The sequence below is a fragment of the Sorex araneus genome, chromosome 4 (assembly GCF_027595985.1).
Source record: "Sorex araneus isolate mSorAra2 chromosome 4, mSorAra2.pri, whole genome shotgun sequence".
Classification (NCBI taxonomy): domain Eukaryota; kingdom Metazoa; phylum Chordata; class Mammalia; order Eulipotyphla; family Soricidae; genus Sorex; species Sorex araneus.
This window is the reverse complement of record NC_073305.1, coordinates 14103242-14121705: the sequence shown is the minus strand read 5'-3', so window position 1 is coordinate 14121705 and position 18464 is coordinate 14103242. Positions and strand designations below refer to the sequence as shown.

Sequence of the window (18464 nt, the reverse complement as noted above, 5' to 3'; positions counted from 1 at the left end):
GCCTGCCACCGAGGTAGACAGAGGTTGTGGGGGGAAGGAAACTGGGTGCATTGTAGGTGGGAAATGTACACTGGTTAAAGGATGGGTGTGGAACATTACATAACAGAAACCCAATCATGAACCTTGTAACTGTATTTCACTGTAATTCATTTAAATAAATAATCACACTGTCATCCCATTGCTCATCGATTTGTTCGAGCGGGCACCAGTAACGTCTCTCATTGAGAGACTTATTGTTACTGTTTTTGGCATATCCAATACGCACGGGTAGCTTGCCAGGCTCTGCCGCGTGGGCAAGATACCTTTATTTAAATAAATAATAAAAATAAAATAAATAACCCCTCTTAATTTCAAGATCTCTAACTATAATTTAAGAAGATACATTGGATTTTATAAAAAACAATGGCTATAAATCTCTTAAAGTTTGCATGTCCCCAGGACATCTAATCTAGGCTGAATGTATTCCAGGAGGATGAGGACTACCTATAGTTGTCAGTATAATTTTTCTCATGGTGTTTCATTAAGAAAGGTGTTGAGTTCAAAGGGTACTCTGTGGTATTTTGTCCAAACCAAGTTTAGGACAAGAAAAATAATCACAGGATGAATGTGGTTGCAGTCCTTTCAGTTCAAGGATAATGGCAACACATTTTTATAACCAAAGAAAAGCTCTTATGTAATATTATTCACTGACATTTTGGAAGGTAATAACTTAGATGCGACTCTACTATTAGCAATTTGACTCATAATAGCCCTATGAAATAGAAAGTATCATTATCATTATTGATGGTAAAAGAGTAATATGTAACTTTCCCTGAGTTATAAATCATATAACCAGGGGCTAATATTTGAACTTAGAGAGGGTTATTAACCTGTCCAGTTTAGCACCGTGTCATGCTTTCTTAAACTTTGTCATTTACATCAAGTCAAGAATTGAAAACATACTCAGTACAACTTAGCTATTAAACAGCGCTCAATTTTAGACATTTTTCATATGTCAAATATTGTAGGCATGTTATCTCACTTAATAACTAGTATAGCACATTTGAAAATTTTTTAATTAATTTTATTTTATGATATTAGATCACATTGGAACTGGAACAATAGTACAGAAGGTAGGACACTTACCTGGCATGTGGCCAACCCAGGTTCAATCCCTGGCAACCCATAAGTTCCCCCGAGCACCATCAGGAGTAATTCCTGAGTGCAGAGTCAGGAATAAATCCTGAACATCACTGGGTGTGACTTCCCCCACACAAGAACAAACAAATAAGTATGAGGGTACCACCATGAGTTACAGAGTTATTATTCTCAGCTGGGTTTCAGACATACAATGTTCCAACACTAATCACACGACCAGTGTCAACTTCCCTCCACCAGTTGTCCCTCAGTTTCCCTCCCACTCACCAGTCTGACTCCTTGCCTGGCACATTTTTACATTGATTTTTGTAGTTTTGATTTTGCACTTAGAGTATTGCTGGTTCTGTCATTTAGATGGCGACATATACCTCAGCTCTACGTTAGCGATGTGCTCAGAGGCGCGGAGCCTCACCCTGATGCCTCCCACGCTTCTCTTCATCGTATTCCCGTTGGTTTCTTTCCTTCCCTGTCCTTCAATTATAGCCCATTTTTTGGACAGACAAAACTGAGGTTGAGAGAGATTCAATAACATGCCCAGGGCTCCAGAGGTAATAAGTGGGAGAAATGGGACTAAGCCCTGCCTGTGTAATTGCAAAGCTTATGTCCTGTCCACACGGTTGAATTCGTCTGCCAGTCTACTTACATTTTAATAGCCGGAACCCTAATTTGTCTTACACGCTGGAAACCAGTCACGGGGCAGAGAAATGAGCAGAAACTTGGAAAGTACAATGATTTGCTTTTAAACAAAAATCTAATTTGAAAAATGTTGTCAATTAAGCACAGTCTGGGCTGGCTCATTACCCATCCGGCATTTATTAGTTTTTGCCTGGCCCGTCTCGAGCCTCTCTTCCCTCTTCAGCTGCGTAATGATTTTGCTGCGAGATGTTTGTTTAGTCTTTCTGAGCATGTTTGGGAATCTGGATTCTCTCTAGGCAAAGGAAGATCCACCTGCAGACCCTCCGGGCACTCTCTGAAGTGCAGAGAATGACCCCCAGAGAACGGATGCGGCTAAGGAAGCTCCAAGCAGCAGATGATCGAGCAGGGAAGCTGAAGTAAGCGGCCTTCCACCAGAACAGCCCAGGCCCTGGACTCTCAAGGAATTTACCCAGGGGAAACAACACCCCCCCACACACACACAAGCCAAGAAATCAGGGGGCGGCACATGGGGGTTCTGTCTTTATTCATACACTCATTCCTTCAAAAGATGCCTGTCAGGCCCAAAGTGTGGTGACTGACTGTCTGACACCATTAATACCAGGTTTTCTGGGTAGCTGTTAGTGATGGAAATATCAACCTGGTTTCTGAATGACAGATGCCTCAGCCTGTCCTCCATCCCAGGTGCATGCCTCTGCCAGGTGCCCCGGTGGGGCTGTAGGGAGCAGGCAGGCCAGCAGCAAGTGGCTGGCTTTCAGAAGCCCACTGGAAACAAGGCTCTCTTCCACCAGGTGAAGCCCTTTGAAAAGCCAGTGCTCAGGTTGTCGGTGGAGATGTCTCATGAGCGAGTTGAGAATTAACATGAGTGAATAGACTTGACCGAAGTCCTCAACTACTGCTCAATACTGATTGTCCAGGGGCTGCAGCACTAGCACAGCGGGTAGGGTGTTTGCCTTGCACACGGCCAACCTGGGTTTGACTCCCAACATCCCATATGGTCCCCCAAGCACCTCCAGGAGTAATTCCTGAGTGCATGAGCCAGGAGTAACCCCTGTGCATCGCTGGGTGTGACCCAAAAAAGAAAAAAAAAGAAGGAAAAAATACTGGTTGTTGAATGTCCTAGTTTTTCTTCTGTCTTCTTCTGCTGCGTTTTTTGTAACTTAGAGGTCCCCAACCCAGACCTGGAGCGACAGAGATGACCATGAGCTCATAGCTGCTCACCTGGTGACCTTTGTTCGTGTATGTTAGAGTGGCCTCATGATGAAGCAGGGAAGAGTCTATGAGAGTGTTTTCCCTTCACACATGATTTCCTTAGGACGTGTGGGGAAGTGTGCCCGGAAGTGGTAACCAACCAGCAGGGGCTGAGGTGGGGCCCTGCTCAGGTGTCAGCTGAGCCCCCTGGTATGAATCCTCCCAAAGTGGCCAGTTTCGAGCAGCTACTCTGCGTTCACTGAATGTTCCCCTGGGAAGATGGGTACACACCCTGCTCTTGGGAGCCCGGAGAGGCTGGTCTCCGCACACCCCTACATCACTCGGCGTGGGTCTTACTGGGACAATGTATTCACATTATTGCTTGAGCAATTACAGCAACGCACAGGTCCCAGTTTATTTCTAGCATCTCAGAAACAATACTGTTTCAGGGTACCTTGATTCATGTCACTGGCTGAGGATAAAAAAAGAAAATGAAATCCTTGACAAGCACCGATTAAAAAGGCAATTTAGCAACTTGCATGCACATTACAATTTATTTTTCAAATTACAAGTCTTTTATTCTTAAAAGAAAGTCATAGATCTTCCCCGTGACGTTTAATATGTTTCCTGTTTAGAGGCAATGGCTTTTAAATAAAGTCTGCATGAATGGATTGTACTAGCGTTGGTTTTGATAGCTATGTCTAGGATTTAAGAGTAACCGTGGATTTAGGCTAACAAACGCCTCTATTGTCAGAGAGTTTATTACACACATATTTTCTAGACAGAAAATTTGTGTCTAGGGATGTTTGGGGATTGTCAGAAATTCTAACTGTAAATTAGCACACAAGTAACCACAAGAATGCAACTCTTTCTTCCAGTTTAGTAGTAGGGCCACCAGTTTAACTCTTGAAAAAATCACTCTATCACTGTCATCCCATTGCTCATCGATTTGCTAAAGCGGGCACCAGTAACGTCTCCATTGTGAGACTTGTTACTGTTTTTGGCATATCATATTTGCCAGGGGGAGCCTGCCAGGCTCTGCCATGTGAGCAGGATACTCTCGGTAGCTTGCCGGGCTCTCCGAGACGGATGGAGGAATCAAACCCAGGTCGGCCAGGTGCAAGGCAAACACCCGATCCGCTGTGCTATTGCTCCAGCCCCTTGAAAAAATGGAAATAAAAATATGTCCGAGAAAAATTCCCCTCCACAGTAAGTCTCTCAGTCCTTCCCATAAATTATTTTAAATGAATATTTGCTTTCCATATGGGATTATTCATCCGGAAAACAGCTACCAATGTGCTCAGTATTCTGTACCCTTGTCGATGCAGGATGGATGATGTGGGGGTTGGTACTGCCTATTGCGGCTCAGAAGGGTTCTTGGTTTGGATAAGGAGCTGGCATAACCTCAGTGTAACCTCATGTGAGCCCTGTAAGAGAATCACGGAGGCTGCATACGCACACCTGGATCTGGAGGGGAGCCTTTGGCTGGTTTCCCAGTAGCCTTCATTGATGCAGGGATCACACCTACTTGCAAAACACAGAAGTGATTTTAGCCAATCTCAGTAAGTTTTCTACATCCTCTTTCAATTTGCAGGAAGCTGGTGGAAGAAAAATATGAGGAAAATAACAAACGGATGCAAGAATTGAGATTGCGGAATTTTAAGCTGCTGAATGTCGATATATTTCATGTAAGTTCCTCTCATCAGAGTAATTTGACAGCCTATCTTTGTTTGCTTTAAAATTTTGAGACTGACGGGGCCAGTTAGGTAGGTAAAGAGACATAATAGGGAAATAATGCATTCGAGCCAAACGTCACCAATTCCAGAGAGGATGTACTGGGATTTCTCTTATGTCCTAAGTTGACAGTAGCACTGTAGAACTGTCATCCCGTTGTTCATTGATTTTGCTCAAGTGGGCACCAGTAATGTCTCCATTGTGAGACTTGTTGTTACTGTTTTTGGCATATCGAATATGCCACGGGTAGCTTGCCAGGCTCTGCCATGTGGGCGGGATACTCTCAGTAGCTTGCCGGGCTCTCCGAGATGGACTGAGGAATTGAACCCGGGTCGGCCACATGCAAAGAAAACCCTCTGTGCTATCGCGCCAGGCAGTATTTACTCTAATTCAAAGTGAACATACTTAGAGACGGATTCCTGGATTCACTCTTTGAATGATGAGATCCTGTAGTGCATGAGGTCATCAGTGCTGTGTGTGTGTCTACCTCTAAATTTCAGTTGTGTTGGTATTTTACTTTATGAGTTCTTTGTTCTCATTTTGTTATAACTTCTTAAATTTTATCTTTTCATTATTTCATATCTCTCATCTATGTCATTGTGCATTGTGTTAATATTCACATTCAAATGTTGAAAAATTAGCACAGCTATCCAGTAATATGAAAAGATTGTGTATTTACATCAGATGAAACCCAAAGGCATGTCCCTGGTGTCCTTAAGCACCTGGTAGCAAATACCATTTTCTTACTAGTCAAACTGAGCTCCATGGGCCCGGGGTGTGTACTCTGAGACTTAGGGTCACCTTCTTCAGGGTCCCATTTGGATAGTAGACATCAGCAGCAACCTAACTCTTCTGGTAGAGCCACTGGGAACGATTTCCCCTCCCCCCCTCCTCTCCTCTCCCCTCCCCCAATCCCCTCCTCTCCTCTCCCCTCCCCCCTCCCCTCTCCTCCCTCGCCCTCCCCTCCCTCCCCTCCCTCCTCTCCTCTCCCCTCCTCTCCTCTCCTCTCCTCTCCTCTCTCTCCTCCTCTCCTCTCCTCTCCTCTCCTCTCCTCTCCTCTCCTCTCCTCTCCTCTCCCTCCTCGTCCTCTCCTATCCTCTCCCCCTCCCCTCTCTCCTCTCCTCTCCCCTCCTCTCCTCTCTCTCTTCTCCCTTCCCCTCCCCTCCCCTCCCCTCTTCTCTTCTCTTCTTCTCTTCTCTTCTCTTCTCTTCTCTTCTCTTCTCTTCTCTTCTCTTCTCTTCTCTTCTCTTCTCTTCTCTTCTCTTCTCTTCTCTTCTCTTCTCTTCTCTTCTCTTCTCTTCTCTTCTCTTCTTCTCTTCTCTCTTCTCTCTTCTCTTCTCTTCTCTTCTCTTCTCTTCTCTTCTCTTCTCTTCTCTTCTCTTCTCTTCTCTTCTCTTCTCTTCTCTTCTCTTCTCTTCTCTTCTCTTCTCTTCTCTTCTCTTCTCTCCCCTCCCCTCTCCCCTCTCCCCTCCCCTCTCTCCTCTCTCTTCTTTCTCCCTCTCCTCTCTCTACTCTCCTCCTCTACCTCCTTCCTCTTTCTTCCTCTCTCCCCTCCTTCTCCCCCCTCTCCATTACTTTTATGAAAAACCTTGCTACTCCATGTTCTGGCAGTTCATTCTGTGCTGAGCCCTGCCTCCCAGAAAGCACTGCCTTTTGCAGGAAGAACCAAGAGCCAGGCTGCTGTGGGACAGCAGGTTAGTAAGAGGCTCCAGATCCTGGCCATGCAGGCACCCCCACCAGGGCCTCTGCCCAGCCCGACTGAGCCCAGGAGCCCTTGTTTTCTGCCTCCCGCCTCCCAGAGGTAATCCACCTTCCTCCATTATTCAGTGGCAACAAATCTTTGGGGTCAGAAAGGCAGGCAGGGGGCTGACAGGAGGCCTGGCTGCCTCCTACCTTCACTCTGCCTCGGGTGTGTGCCCTTCAGTGGGGGGAACTAGCAGTCGTGCGCACCCCCTCTCCCGGAGGGGCACTTACCTAGCCAGGAACCTGGGAAGTAGAGAAAGGAAGAGCTGGAAGAAATGGGTGGGGGACCAGCCCTGAGAGACCCTCATGGGAGGGAGCTCTGGATACCCTAAGACCCTCCCAGTATGGAGCCCTTTTCGTCAGCTCCGGGCACCTTCTGGAAAAGGGTCGTCTTTCTAGATCTTTTACCTCCCTTCCCTCTAGGACTGAGAACATCAGATTCCCACAGTCCAATTCAAGGGTAAGAATTTGTGATGGCAGATGGGGGTGGGGGGACAGGAGGGTAGAGAGAGTCCAGGGCTCAAGGTGCTGACTTTGCACACAACTGACCCCCCCATTTCGATCCAGATGCTGTGTATGGTCTGAGCACAGCCACAAACTGTCCAAATGCCCTCCCTCCAAATAAGGAAAATAAAATGCTATTTGGAAGAAGAATTGTTGACTAACCAATGTACATGGCTCATTGATTCAGGGGATAGATCAGCGCTTGGGGACACCTGCCTCTAAGGATTGCCCACATTGAGATTTGAAATGGGGAGGTACAGATACACTAATACTGTGTCTTATAAAACCTAAGTAACTATTTGTTCTAAGGATTTCCATATGAATATTGTTTTATGGAGCCTCTTAAATATTAGTGTCTGATCAATTTACGTAACTCTTGCCCGACTTCCCTGACCCTTCACAGCAGCCACTTTAGTTTTCCTTTTCATCTCTGATCTGATTGCCTTGATAACAGCACTGTGCACATCCGTGGCACCCCACCCCGCTGTAAACTGGGGCCCTTGGAGGATCCCTCACAATTTAGCATACATCACAAATCACTGGGCAGGAAGCGTTTCAGTGTTTCGGAAATCCGTGCCAGGGGAGAGACAAAGACAAACACTCAGAGCAACACGATAAAGAACCGAGCTTTTTTAGAACCAGTGTTGGTCCAGCAGAGTCATCTCCCGAGGCTGGACAAGTGACTCAAGGTCCAGCCACATTCCTGCAGCTTAGTCCCCAGGCCGGGGAATGGTCTTCCCTTGTGGATTGTGGATGGGCAGCAGCAGAGGGCAGAGCTCCCAGGGATGAGGTGATGTAGCCTGCAGACAGGTCAGAGTAACTGAGCCCGTGATTCAGCGACAGCAGGACCTGGGATCAGGCTTTCCTGAGATGGGAAAGAGCAACGAACAGGGATAGGAAAGAGCAATGAACAGACGCCCCCACTAAAATGGGCATGGGTGGGTTTGTGCCTTGTTCTCTTTAGAATGCTCTTGTTTGTTCCTCTGTATCTTTGCTTGCTTTTTACACTCTGGAGAAATCCATGTATATTTCCTCTCTTTCTCTCCCCTCACACCTTTTTAAACAAGTTATGTTCAATAAAAATGATCTTGCTACACACACACACACACACACACACACACACACACACACACACACACACACACACGGGAATTGGCCTCATAAACTGAGTACAGGAATCAGACTTCCCTGCCATCAGGAGATTTTTTATATTTTTAGGAATTATCCCCCAAAACACAGAAACCAGATCAGGTCCCCTGATTTGGGCCCAACATAAATGGGAAAAAGATGATTTCACAAACCATTTTATGAAGCCTCAACTCCTGTACATATCCATAGCGCCTGCCTTGTTCTTCCTGGCCCCCCTTCTCTCCCCTCCCCCACCCCAAACCCATCAGAGGAGCAAAGGGAGCAGTGGGGGAGAATGTCCTGCTGTCTTAACCTGTAACCATACCTGGAGATGCCCAGAGGCTATTCCTGACTCTGCTCAGGAGTGACCCCTGGCAGTGATCAGGGGACCATGTATGCAAAACAAGTACCTTACCTCCTGGACTTGATCACTCTAGCCCTCTGGGGGAAGGTGGTGACATTCGGGGGATTTCACAGACTCTTTGCTCTTTCCCTGGCAGTTGGCCCTGAGCTTTCTAGAACTCCATTTGATAGGTTTGTGTAGGGAAGGGGCCAACCCGACTCCAGGCACGTATGTGGCTTTTGATAATAGTGTCCCTTCTCCGGGCCCGCCTTATGGAATGGCATCAACCTGGCCCATCCTTCCACACCCCTCTTTCAGATGCCACCTCCTCTTCAGGTAAAACCTTTGGCCTCTCTGCTTCACCGTTCACCTCATCTCCCTTCACACTCTTGGGACATCCGCCTTCTGCTTTCAGGAGGACCCCACATCCAGCTTTGGTCTTGATAAGATTAAGCATATGCTACTTGACCTGGGGTTCCTGGAACGTGGCCTGACCTCTGAAGTCCGGGACCCACCTCGGATTAGTAGTGATGGACAGAAATCGTATAGCAGCTCACTGTGGGTGAACTGAACCATTCCTCAAGAAACTTTCCTCTTAGGAAAAGAAGAGTTTGACGGGAACAGAAGGAAAAGAGCCCCAGGATGAAAAGGAGCTTTCCTGTCAGCCTCAGGGAGAGGCTGAAGAGATGCGGCCTGGCAGAGGCAAGGCAAGTGTCTCAGATCCACAGATGTGCACGAGGGAGCATTCATGGTGCATTCATGGTCATAGAGAACAAGGGGTAGGAAACAGACAGTTGGGAACTCCACAGACTTCTCGAGGAAGAACTCAACTTCTTCTTGAGTTGAAAACGGATGGAAAAAAAAAAAAGCATGAGAATAAATGGGACTCATCAGAGGGACATGAAGCTGTTGGGAAAACCTGGCAACCCCAGAGATCAGGAAGGATGAGGAAGCTGGTCCTGCCTTTGCTCACACACACACACACACACACACACACACACACACGTTCTGGCGTAATCCCTTACTCATCTCCCTGAGGTGAAGTTCCCTTCTCCTTGCTCCTGCTTCCAGCTGATAAACCACTTTATATTTCAATAGTCGTTCAGTTGTAGGAGATGGAGTCAGAATTAGGGGAGAGAAAGAGGCCTGTCCTGTCACTTCTTAATCAGGTTCTAATTTTTTTTTTGAGGTATTCAGTAGAGTGAACCTGGGTTTATGTTTTTGACCTGAACTGACAGGGACCTTTCCTTTGGGAGATATTTTCTGCCTGACTGGATTTGGTTTGGCAAACTTGAAGCGTAGCAGAATCACTCGAGGCCCTGTTTCTTCAAAGGGTGGCAGCTGAAGAGCAGCCAGATGACATGGTATATAGAGAAGCCTGGTGAGGCTTTTTCTCTGAGGGAGTATGCAGGAGGGATGGGCCCCAAATTGGGTTTCTGTGAGAAGTGAATCTGATCAGGGTTCCATGCATGAAACGGTTTTGGGATCAAAGATCCGGTCAAGGCCTTCTCTTTCTAAGAGACACAATTATAACAATTCTCTCTGTTCTTGCCACTAAGAACCTCAACCAGTCAAAGGTAATTGGGGGTCCCCAATACTGATTTTCAAGTAACTTCTGAAGTCGATATAAAGACATTCCCTGCAGCCTCCCCTCTTTGTTCTCAGAGCCCTGTTTGTGCTCCCTTGAAAAATCGGAGCCAATTTCGCCTCCTGCAACTATTATTGTACAGCATAAAAATTTGGATCCTTCAGCGTCTTTTATGAGTATTTCACAACCCCCATAGCGTGGACAGCTTTGTTTAATTTGTTCACTAAGATTAGTCTGAACGGTGTTTTCCATAAAAAGATATTCTTGGAGTATTTCTCCATGAAAGCCACTTGTCAAGGGAAGCAGATTAATTCAGCCTAAGCTCTGTGTTGCCAGCATACACACACACATACACAGGAACCGGAGCAAAAGGCAAAGTGATTTCTTGAGATTGCTGATGATATCCATGGGAAATTTTGCTCTGATTATTTTGAAATGTGAATTCTTTTACACGGCCTTCGACATCCCTTCAGAACTTTAAAATCTAGACGTGAACCTGTGTGTCTTTCAAGCCAGCATCAGCAATTTTGAGGCGAGGAAGTTGAGCAGGGATAGATGAGGGGGTGGTGAGTGAACCCCCACCCCTTACCCTCTGGGAGGAGAAGCTCCTTGACCTGGCTGTGTGTTGAGCCAGCAAGTGAGTCTCTCCCATGAATCTACACCCCGGTATCCTGCCCACTCTCATCCCAGCCCCGAAACTGAGACCCAGGCAGACGCTGCCTGTCCCCTTACCCCCTGCCACCTGTCCAGTCAATTCAACTTTCTCTTATCCCAAGCTGCCTTCTGGAAATTTGAAAATGAAGTGTTTTCATGTTTCACACAGGAGCAGGTAAACTAGAACATCGGTTCATCTGTGGTGGTGGTGCCAATTCCTTCTGTGGTCGTCTCACCACCTCTTCCTTTACCTCCCACAAGGAATCTGATGACCTGACTTCAGAGAACCCGCCAGAATCTCAGCTCATGTCTTTCCTGAACTTTGGCACACTGGAACCCAGTGTCAAGGAGGCCGGAACTGACCTTGGTGATCACGGTATGAGTTTGCCCCAGACTCAGAACTGCGCACCCAGCTGACCTGGGGCCTGGACCTCCACAGAGAAGTAGCCAGGCACTTTCTCTCTTAGTCCGCCTGAGTGGACCTGTGACAGGGAGGAGAAGCAGAGAAATCAGTGTTTTTCTGTCCTCTGTTGCCTTCTTTGTCAGAGTAAAGATGAGTTGGAGCCTTGCACCAGGTAAGGAAGTGGCCCCAGTTAACGCAGGTCTTTCCCTGGACTGGGGATGCTCCAGGGCCCTCCTCCCCTCTGCTGCGAGTGGCTTACCTGGCCCTGGACAGTGTAAGGTGAAGAGGCAAAGTCAGATGCCAGAAAATCAGCACCTTGGATGTGCCAGGAATAAAGCACATTCAGAGCTATCACCCAAATGGGAGATACAGCATCTCCTTACCATTCAAAATAGGAATTTTATAAAATAACATAATATGAGACTGACACCCAAGGACAGTAGACACAGGGCCAGGAATACTGCTCCACGGTTGAAGCCTGTCTCATGAACTGGGGGAGAAGGCAGCTGGAATAGAGAAGGGATCACTAAGTCAATGATGGCTGGAGGAATCGTTCGGGATGGGAGATGTGTGCTGAAATAGATAAAAGGACCAAACGTGATAGTCTCTCAGCATCTATATTGCAACTACAAATGCCCAAAAGTAGAGAGGGAGTATGGGGGAAATTGTCTGCCATAGACACAGGGGGAGTGTTGGGGGGGGCGGATACTGGGGACACTGGTGGTGGAGAATGTGCACTGGTGGAGGGATGGGTGTTGGATCATTGTATGACTGAAACTCAAACATGAAAGCTTTGTAACTGTATCTCACAGTGATTCAATTAAAAAAAAATAATAGGAATTTTAGGTGAAAACTTGTTGGCCTTGCCAGGGAAATGACTGGCACCCTGATTTCTCTAGATCTGTGATAGACCTTGTCTGTGAAATGAGAGGGAAAAAATACCTCCCAAGTTGTTTTGGCAAGCACGGAAGAACAGGCCTGGGCCCTTAGTGCTCAGCAAAAAGAGAAGTGAGAGGGGCCAGAGAGATAGTACACTGGGTAGGGTGTTTGTCTTGCATGTGGCTGACCAGGATTTAACCTCAGGTCCTCCCCGGGCACTGCCAGGTGTGATTCCTGAGCACAGAGCCAGGTGTAACCCCTGAGCGTTGTTGTGTGTGCTTCCCCCCACCCCAAAAAGAGGTGAGGAGGCCTAACGGGCTGCTGGGGGAAGCCGTCAGTGTAAGAACCCAGAGGAGGGACTGTGGATATAGGACTTTCTCCAACGCCCTTCCTCCCCCAGGGCCCAGGGTAACATGCCAGGAATACTGGGGCACCAGGTAACTTGTACTTGGATGGATAAGAGAATGATCTGCCAATCTGAAACTCTGCTTTGCACTGTAGAGATTTCCCATTTTCCTCCAAAGTGTGTGTTTAGAGGTAAAGTGATAGATTTGCAAGACAAGACAAACATGGCAAGTGAATTAGACTTTCAAAGGTATAATCTTTGGGGTGTCTTTAGGCTAATTTCTATGAACTGTAGTGGTTAGATTACTCCTAAGATAGCTCTCTCCTACCGGGAAACTCAAGATATTCCCCTCACTTCTTTATCTTCTTTCATGGAGATCTCAGTATGCTAGGGCATATTATTTATTTACTAGCCCAATTGGAAAGACTCAAAATCCATTCTCTCACCAATCACTTTCTTGGTGCTATATTCAAAATACTTCTTACATATCCATAATTAGATGTAAGGTTAAAATACACAACACTCCTGCACACACACACACACACACACACACACACACACACACACACGGTCAATTGTGTCAAATACCTTTCAGAATACTTTAAACATTTTTCTTGTTTTTTTTTCCCCTCTGTGACTGTGTTCTCTACAGTCTATTCTGTCTCAAATATTAATTGCAAAGGAGATTTCATACTATGGAAACATAGCCCTTGAGTAAATGATTAAGATGATTAATGATCACATTGGTACCTTGAATTTTTGAGAACTTGAGTTTGTTGGTGAACTTTAATGGGTATTTTTGTCATTCTCTTTGCCTTTTATATTTGAATCTGAACTTTCATAAGTAAGTTTAATATATAAACTTTCATAAGTAAAATTTGAATCTAAACTTACTCAAAGTGAGTTTACATGTAGATGATATATACATATGTATATTTCATCTAGTTTCTATATGTAAAATAAAACTACACAGTCATTTTGAAGCTCCAGTACCAAATGTTGAATCAGTCCTTAATGCCAATTTGGAAAAATTTCCTTTGGATTATGAGGCGTTAGTTATAGAGAAAGAAGACAGGGGTGAGACATTACTTACATTACTTACATTACATTTCTTAGCTGATTTGGCTGATGCGCCTAGGTGAAGCTGTGACTAATCATTATAATGAGAAAGCACAACTGGGATGTTTGAAGCCATCCCTGCTTACCCCCTTCTGTGGAATGTTGATGAGTTCTTACACAATATTTTTTTTTGCCAGACACTTCATTGCACTTTAGCTTTATTTTCAGAATCTCACAGCTGAGTCTCAGAATACTGCACAGTGGGACCTGGAGTCGCCTGACACTCTGAGTCTCGGGCTCACCCAGAGTGTGGCTCTCAACCTACACGTCAGCTGGGGGACTGCCCTGGTGTGGGCCTGAACAATAGCCTGCAACTTGCCCGCCTCTTCACTTCACCTCCTCCTTCCCCTCCTGCCATTCCTTCCTTGAACAAGTCCTGAGCTTCTTGTGTGGTGTGGTGTGGTGTGGTGTGTGTGTGTGTGTGTGTCTGTGTGTGTATACTTAAAGCTCTGCCTTCAAGCATGTGATCTCCACCTGCCCTTTGCATTGAAGATCCCTCTGACTCATGGGGCCATATACATATACACATGGATATAAGGCAAAGATGTTCTTATTGTTTTAAGCTTCAAGAAGAAAATGTCTACCACCTCCAGCAATTGTACTGACTCCAGCAGTTAATTCTGCTCATGGATGTATTAGATATTTGTAGATGTCACCAGGCACTTGGAGGGACAGGTGAGGTGTCCATAAGCAGCCAGCTGGCTGGACAAACTTGTGGTTTATCCCTAGAAAATAATATTAATTGGCAGTGGAGAGAGATCAAGTAGCAATTCACAGAATTATGTGGATGTCATCCATAGAACTGTACCTACCAGAGAAATGATTCTGTTTCTTTCAAGTTCTAGAACCAGCAGCACCTGGTTGCCTGAGAATTATGGAAGTGGGAAACTTACAAGAGGTGAGGGGAGAGGAAGAGAGAAATATGTATTCACGAGAGCGCACATCTTCTCTAGAGGGAAACAGGAAAGCAAGCTAAGGTATGAGTTCGTGGGGGGACCTGGGCTGAAGAAAGCGAGCCTGAACTATGTTCTTTAAGTGAGGACATCTTATTGTCCCAAAATTCTGTTTCAATTAAGTCAGTAAACAAACAAAAAACATTGAAGAGCTATAAAGAAAGAAATGCGGGCAAAGATTATGAATATGCCCTAAGTCTTTGTTTTAGCCAATGAGTGTCTGAGGGAGACTTGGCTAAAATCATGGCCAGCTGGAAAGATCTCTGGGTATGGTTTGGCATTCAAGTGCGTGTGTTGATAGAATAATCACGACTAACTTATCTCAACTAAATGATAACTCTGTCTTACACATGGAGTGTTAAGAGTGTTGTGGGGTTGTGGGGTCTTTTTCTCAGGAGAAAAGCTGGCTCCTTAGATTTGACTATCTGGGAAGCTCAGTGGCCGAGCACATGCTTTGCATGTAACAGGACCTGGGTTCCATCCCTAGCACCCATGGTGGGAAGAGAATAGAAATGATGGTCTGAGATCCTTTTGCTCCTCTCTTCATTAGTTTGGAGGCTCTTAGGGGCATGGCAGGGAATCCAAGCACATCCAAAGGACTAGCACCGCTAAGCAGCCTGAGCACAGAATAACAAAAAAATGATTGACTGGATTCCAGAAATCAACCCAAAGACAGGAGCTAGTGGAGCTGCCTGGCTTGTGAGTTCTCAGAAGCAAAAAGAGCCAGTTCAGGGTCCTTCTGTTTTCCTGGACATACTATCGCTCCATAGCTTTGCATCCCTTAAGACCTTGACCAGGAATCTCAACCAATGGTGTTCCCGCACCTTCCCCCCCTCCTCCGTCTTTGTCACCTCTTCATTCTGCTGTGCTGAGTGGTGGTATTTCCCCCTGCCTTTCCCACAGAGGCTCCTGCAGCCACTGTCTGTTCTCCTGCGCTCTCAGGGATAATTAGAATGGATCTAATATCGAATGAAGATGTGCTGACTCTCTACCTTGAGGCACATTTAATAATTCAGAGTGTTCCTCTCGGTGACAAGCTGGGTAGATGCCTGTAACTGAAATCTTAAAAATCAGATCCAAATTGAAAATTTAAGTGGGTGGAAATAACACCTGCCCACATTAGCCAGCCTCACTGCTGTGTCCTAAGCTGGCACAATAGTAACAAGAGAAAATCCGTCCCCGGAACATCAGTTATTCATAAAGACCCTTAGCACCCAGGGGGCCTCTCAAAAGCAGTTTTTTTTTCCTCCCTGGGAAAGTTCTTGTGCTCCCACGGGGCTGTCCCTGAGCTCCGTATAAATTATACAATAGAGATTATACTCGGGGTCTTGCTGGGAGGGCACAGAGCACCCTTCACTGGCCTTTCTTGGTTCCTCACGGCTGAAGTTTGCAAGGAATCAATTAAGCCAACACCTAAATAAGCTTCAATTGTGGCCTTAAGGTAGGCTAGGACAAAGAGCAGACTGATGCCTCCTATGTGTCTCAGACAGCACTTTGCACTTGTCCTAGTATGGATTTCCCATCGCTGATGAAGGTCATTGTCCATGCACGAAAACTTCACAGTTGTGGACAGTCCTCCATGCCCGCATCCTGTTCAGCACTGGAATGGCACCAGAGAAAGCTCAGGGCTCCTATGACTGCGGGGCGGGGCGGGGGGGGGGAGGAGAAACTTTCAGCTCCACAGCTCCACACCCGAGTCCCAGCGCTCCCGTGTGAGTGCTGTGGTCTTAAGTCAGACATTTATTTCCTCTGATCCTTCGCTTTTAAACTACTTCAAAACTACCCCCTAGCAGTATTCATCCAGTGGTATGGGCCTTAGTGGCTGAATCTGCGTGAAGCGTTTCTAAAATTGGCCTTTAAGTCTCTTGAATCAGCCCCCTATATGTAAAATTCTGTCTGAGAGTCACTTGTAGGCTTGCTAAAAGTTTTGGACATGATTATAATTATTTAATTCTCCATCTGAGTGGCCGGGGGAATGGGGGGGAGGCAGATTATTGGGCCACACCTGGTCGGTGTTCGGTGATTACTCAAGGGTTTGTGCTCAGGGATCACTCCTGGTGGTGCTGGGTGACCATAAATCTTGCTCAGGGACTACAAACAGTGCCGGTATTGAATCCGGGTCAGCCACAGGCAAGGCCAGTACCTCATCCCCATACTCTCTCTCCCCCAGTGCTCTATCCTTACCTGCTAACAAAGTTAGGTAGATTCATAGAATGGCCCACAAAGATACGTGGGTCCTGATCCTTGGAATCTTTGAGTATTCTAGGTTACATGGCCAAGGGAAGTGAATCAAGGTTACCAATGATGCTAAGATTGCTAGTGGCCGTCTTTAAGGGAGGGGATTATCTTAAGGACCTGAACGGACTCACTGCAACCACGTTTAAGGCTCCCTAAATATAGAAGAGGGAGAAACTGAGAGAGATGGCAGGGATTGACAAGGACTTGGGCCAACAGTGCTAACTACAATGGAAGAAGAGGGGTCACAAGTCAAGGGGAGCAGGTGATGTCTGGAGCTGGTCAAAGCAAGTGACTAGATCTCAGACCCCCCCAGAAGCCCCTAAGAGGCAAGTGCTGACAACTCAGTCTTAGTGAGATCCTGCCTGACTTCTGATCTTACAGATCTATCAGATAAATGCTTCCCCCCCTTTTTTTTTGTTTCCCTCCTTTTTGGTCAGACCCAGGGGTTATTCCTGGCTCTGCACTCGGAATTACTCCTGATGGTGCTCGGGAGATGCTGGGGATCAAACCTGGGTCAGCCACACGCTGGGAAAATGCCCTACCTGCTTTACTCTGCCCCCAGATAAACGCTTTCTGCTGAGGGCTGACTGGGGTCAGGGGTCGAGCCTGGATTAAGTCCCTACACCACGTGACATCCCAAGCATCATCAGGTCTAGCCCTGGAGGCCGCCAGGCAGTGCTAGGGTGGGGCGCCCCTGGAGGACCCTGGTGATCTGGTGGTTTCCAGCACTGCAGGTCCTCAGCGACTCCACCTCCTCCCACCCTCACACTGACCGGCTGGCCCGTTAGCCAAGTATCACGGAGTGGCACCCTGACCACCCCGTGGGAGTTCTTTCCAAGAAAACCGTCGGTTTGAATCTCTGAATTTGTGATTAGTTGTCATAGTTGTCACAGCAGCCCTAGCAGGCCTAGCTCTGTTGAATGGTATCTGCTGCCAAAGAGGTACCAGCTTTGGGTCCAGTGCAAGTTTTTGGTTGAAGTGATGAGAATAATTTGGCTATATCAGGCTCATCTTTAGGTACTTGTGATCGCTGTCTCTGACCTCTGCAGAGAGGTTCTGTTTTGCTCTGTTGCTGTTTGTGTGTGTGCGCATATGTGTGTGTGTGTGTGTGTGTGTGTGTGTGTGTGTTTCGGGGGGGGGGAGAGGGGAAGTTACACCCATATACCATCACCTTTTAGATTCACTTGCTGAACAATCTCATTTTTTCAAGTGAAATAGCACTTCTCCAAAAAGAACAGCGCCAACTTGCCAAGCAGAAACCAAGGCTGTGGTAATCAATACTTGTCTCTCCTGACTGGCAGTATTTCCCACTGACTTCTTCCTGCACTGTAGCACTGTCGTCCTGTTCATCTATTTGCTTGAGCGGGCACCACCAGTAACAGTCTCCATTGTGAGACTTGTTACTGTTTTTGGTTTATCGAATACGCCACGGGGAGCTTGCCAGGCTCTGCACTGCAGGCGGGATACTCTTGGTAGCTTGTTGGGCTCTCCGAGAGGGACGGAGGAATCGAACCCGGGTTGGCTGCGTGCAAGGCAAATGCCCTACCCGCTGTGTTATCGCTCCACATGGACTTCTTTCTAATGCTTCTAAAAAAAACTCCAAAGAGAAAACCTACAGTCAGATCCAAAATACTTGTCCTGTTCATAGTTGTTTGTCTTCCGAGCAAGCACTATGATGAGCTTAACTGCTGAAAATGCCCGTTTCCCTCCCTCTCTGGCCCTGCCAGCACCTGCAGCTTATAAGGGGAACATTCATAGAAATTCAGCTTCTTGTCCAAGGCATTAGTATCCACGTATCAAAATACGTTTTTGAAAGTATCTGTACCCAGCTTCACAGCCAACCTTGAGCC

At 46.6% G+C, this 18464-nt stretch overlaps 1 protein-coding gene across 1 annotated transcript in view; it reads left to right on the top strand.

Moving 5' to 3' along the window:
• The window catches only part of NEK11 (NIMA related kinase 11), a 223321-nt gene that overhangs the window by 106067 nt on the left and 98790 nt on the right, over positions 1-18464 (top strand). The window contains exons 10-13 of the mRNA XM_055136136.1: positions 2070-2189; positions 4577-4670; positions 9034-9141; positions 10938-11052. Coding sequence (XP_054992111.1) covers positions 2070-2189; positions 4577-4670; positions 9034-9141; positions 10938-11052 — 437 coding nt within the window. The remainder of the gene's footprint in view (positions 1-2069; positions 2190-4576; positions 4671-9033; positions 9142-10937; positions 11053-18464) is intronic.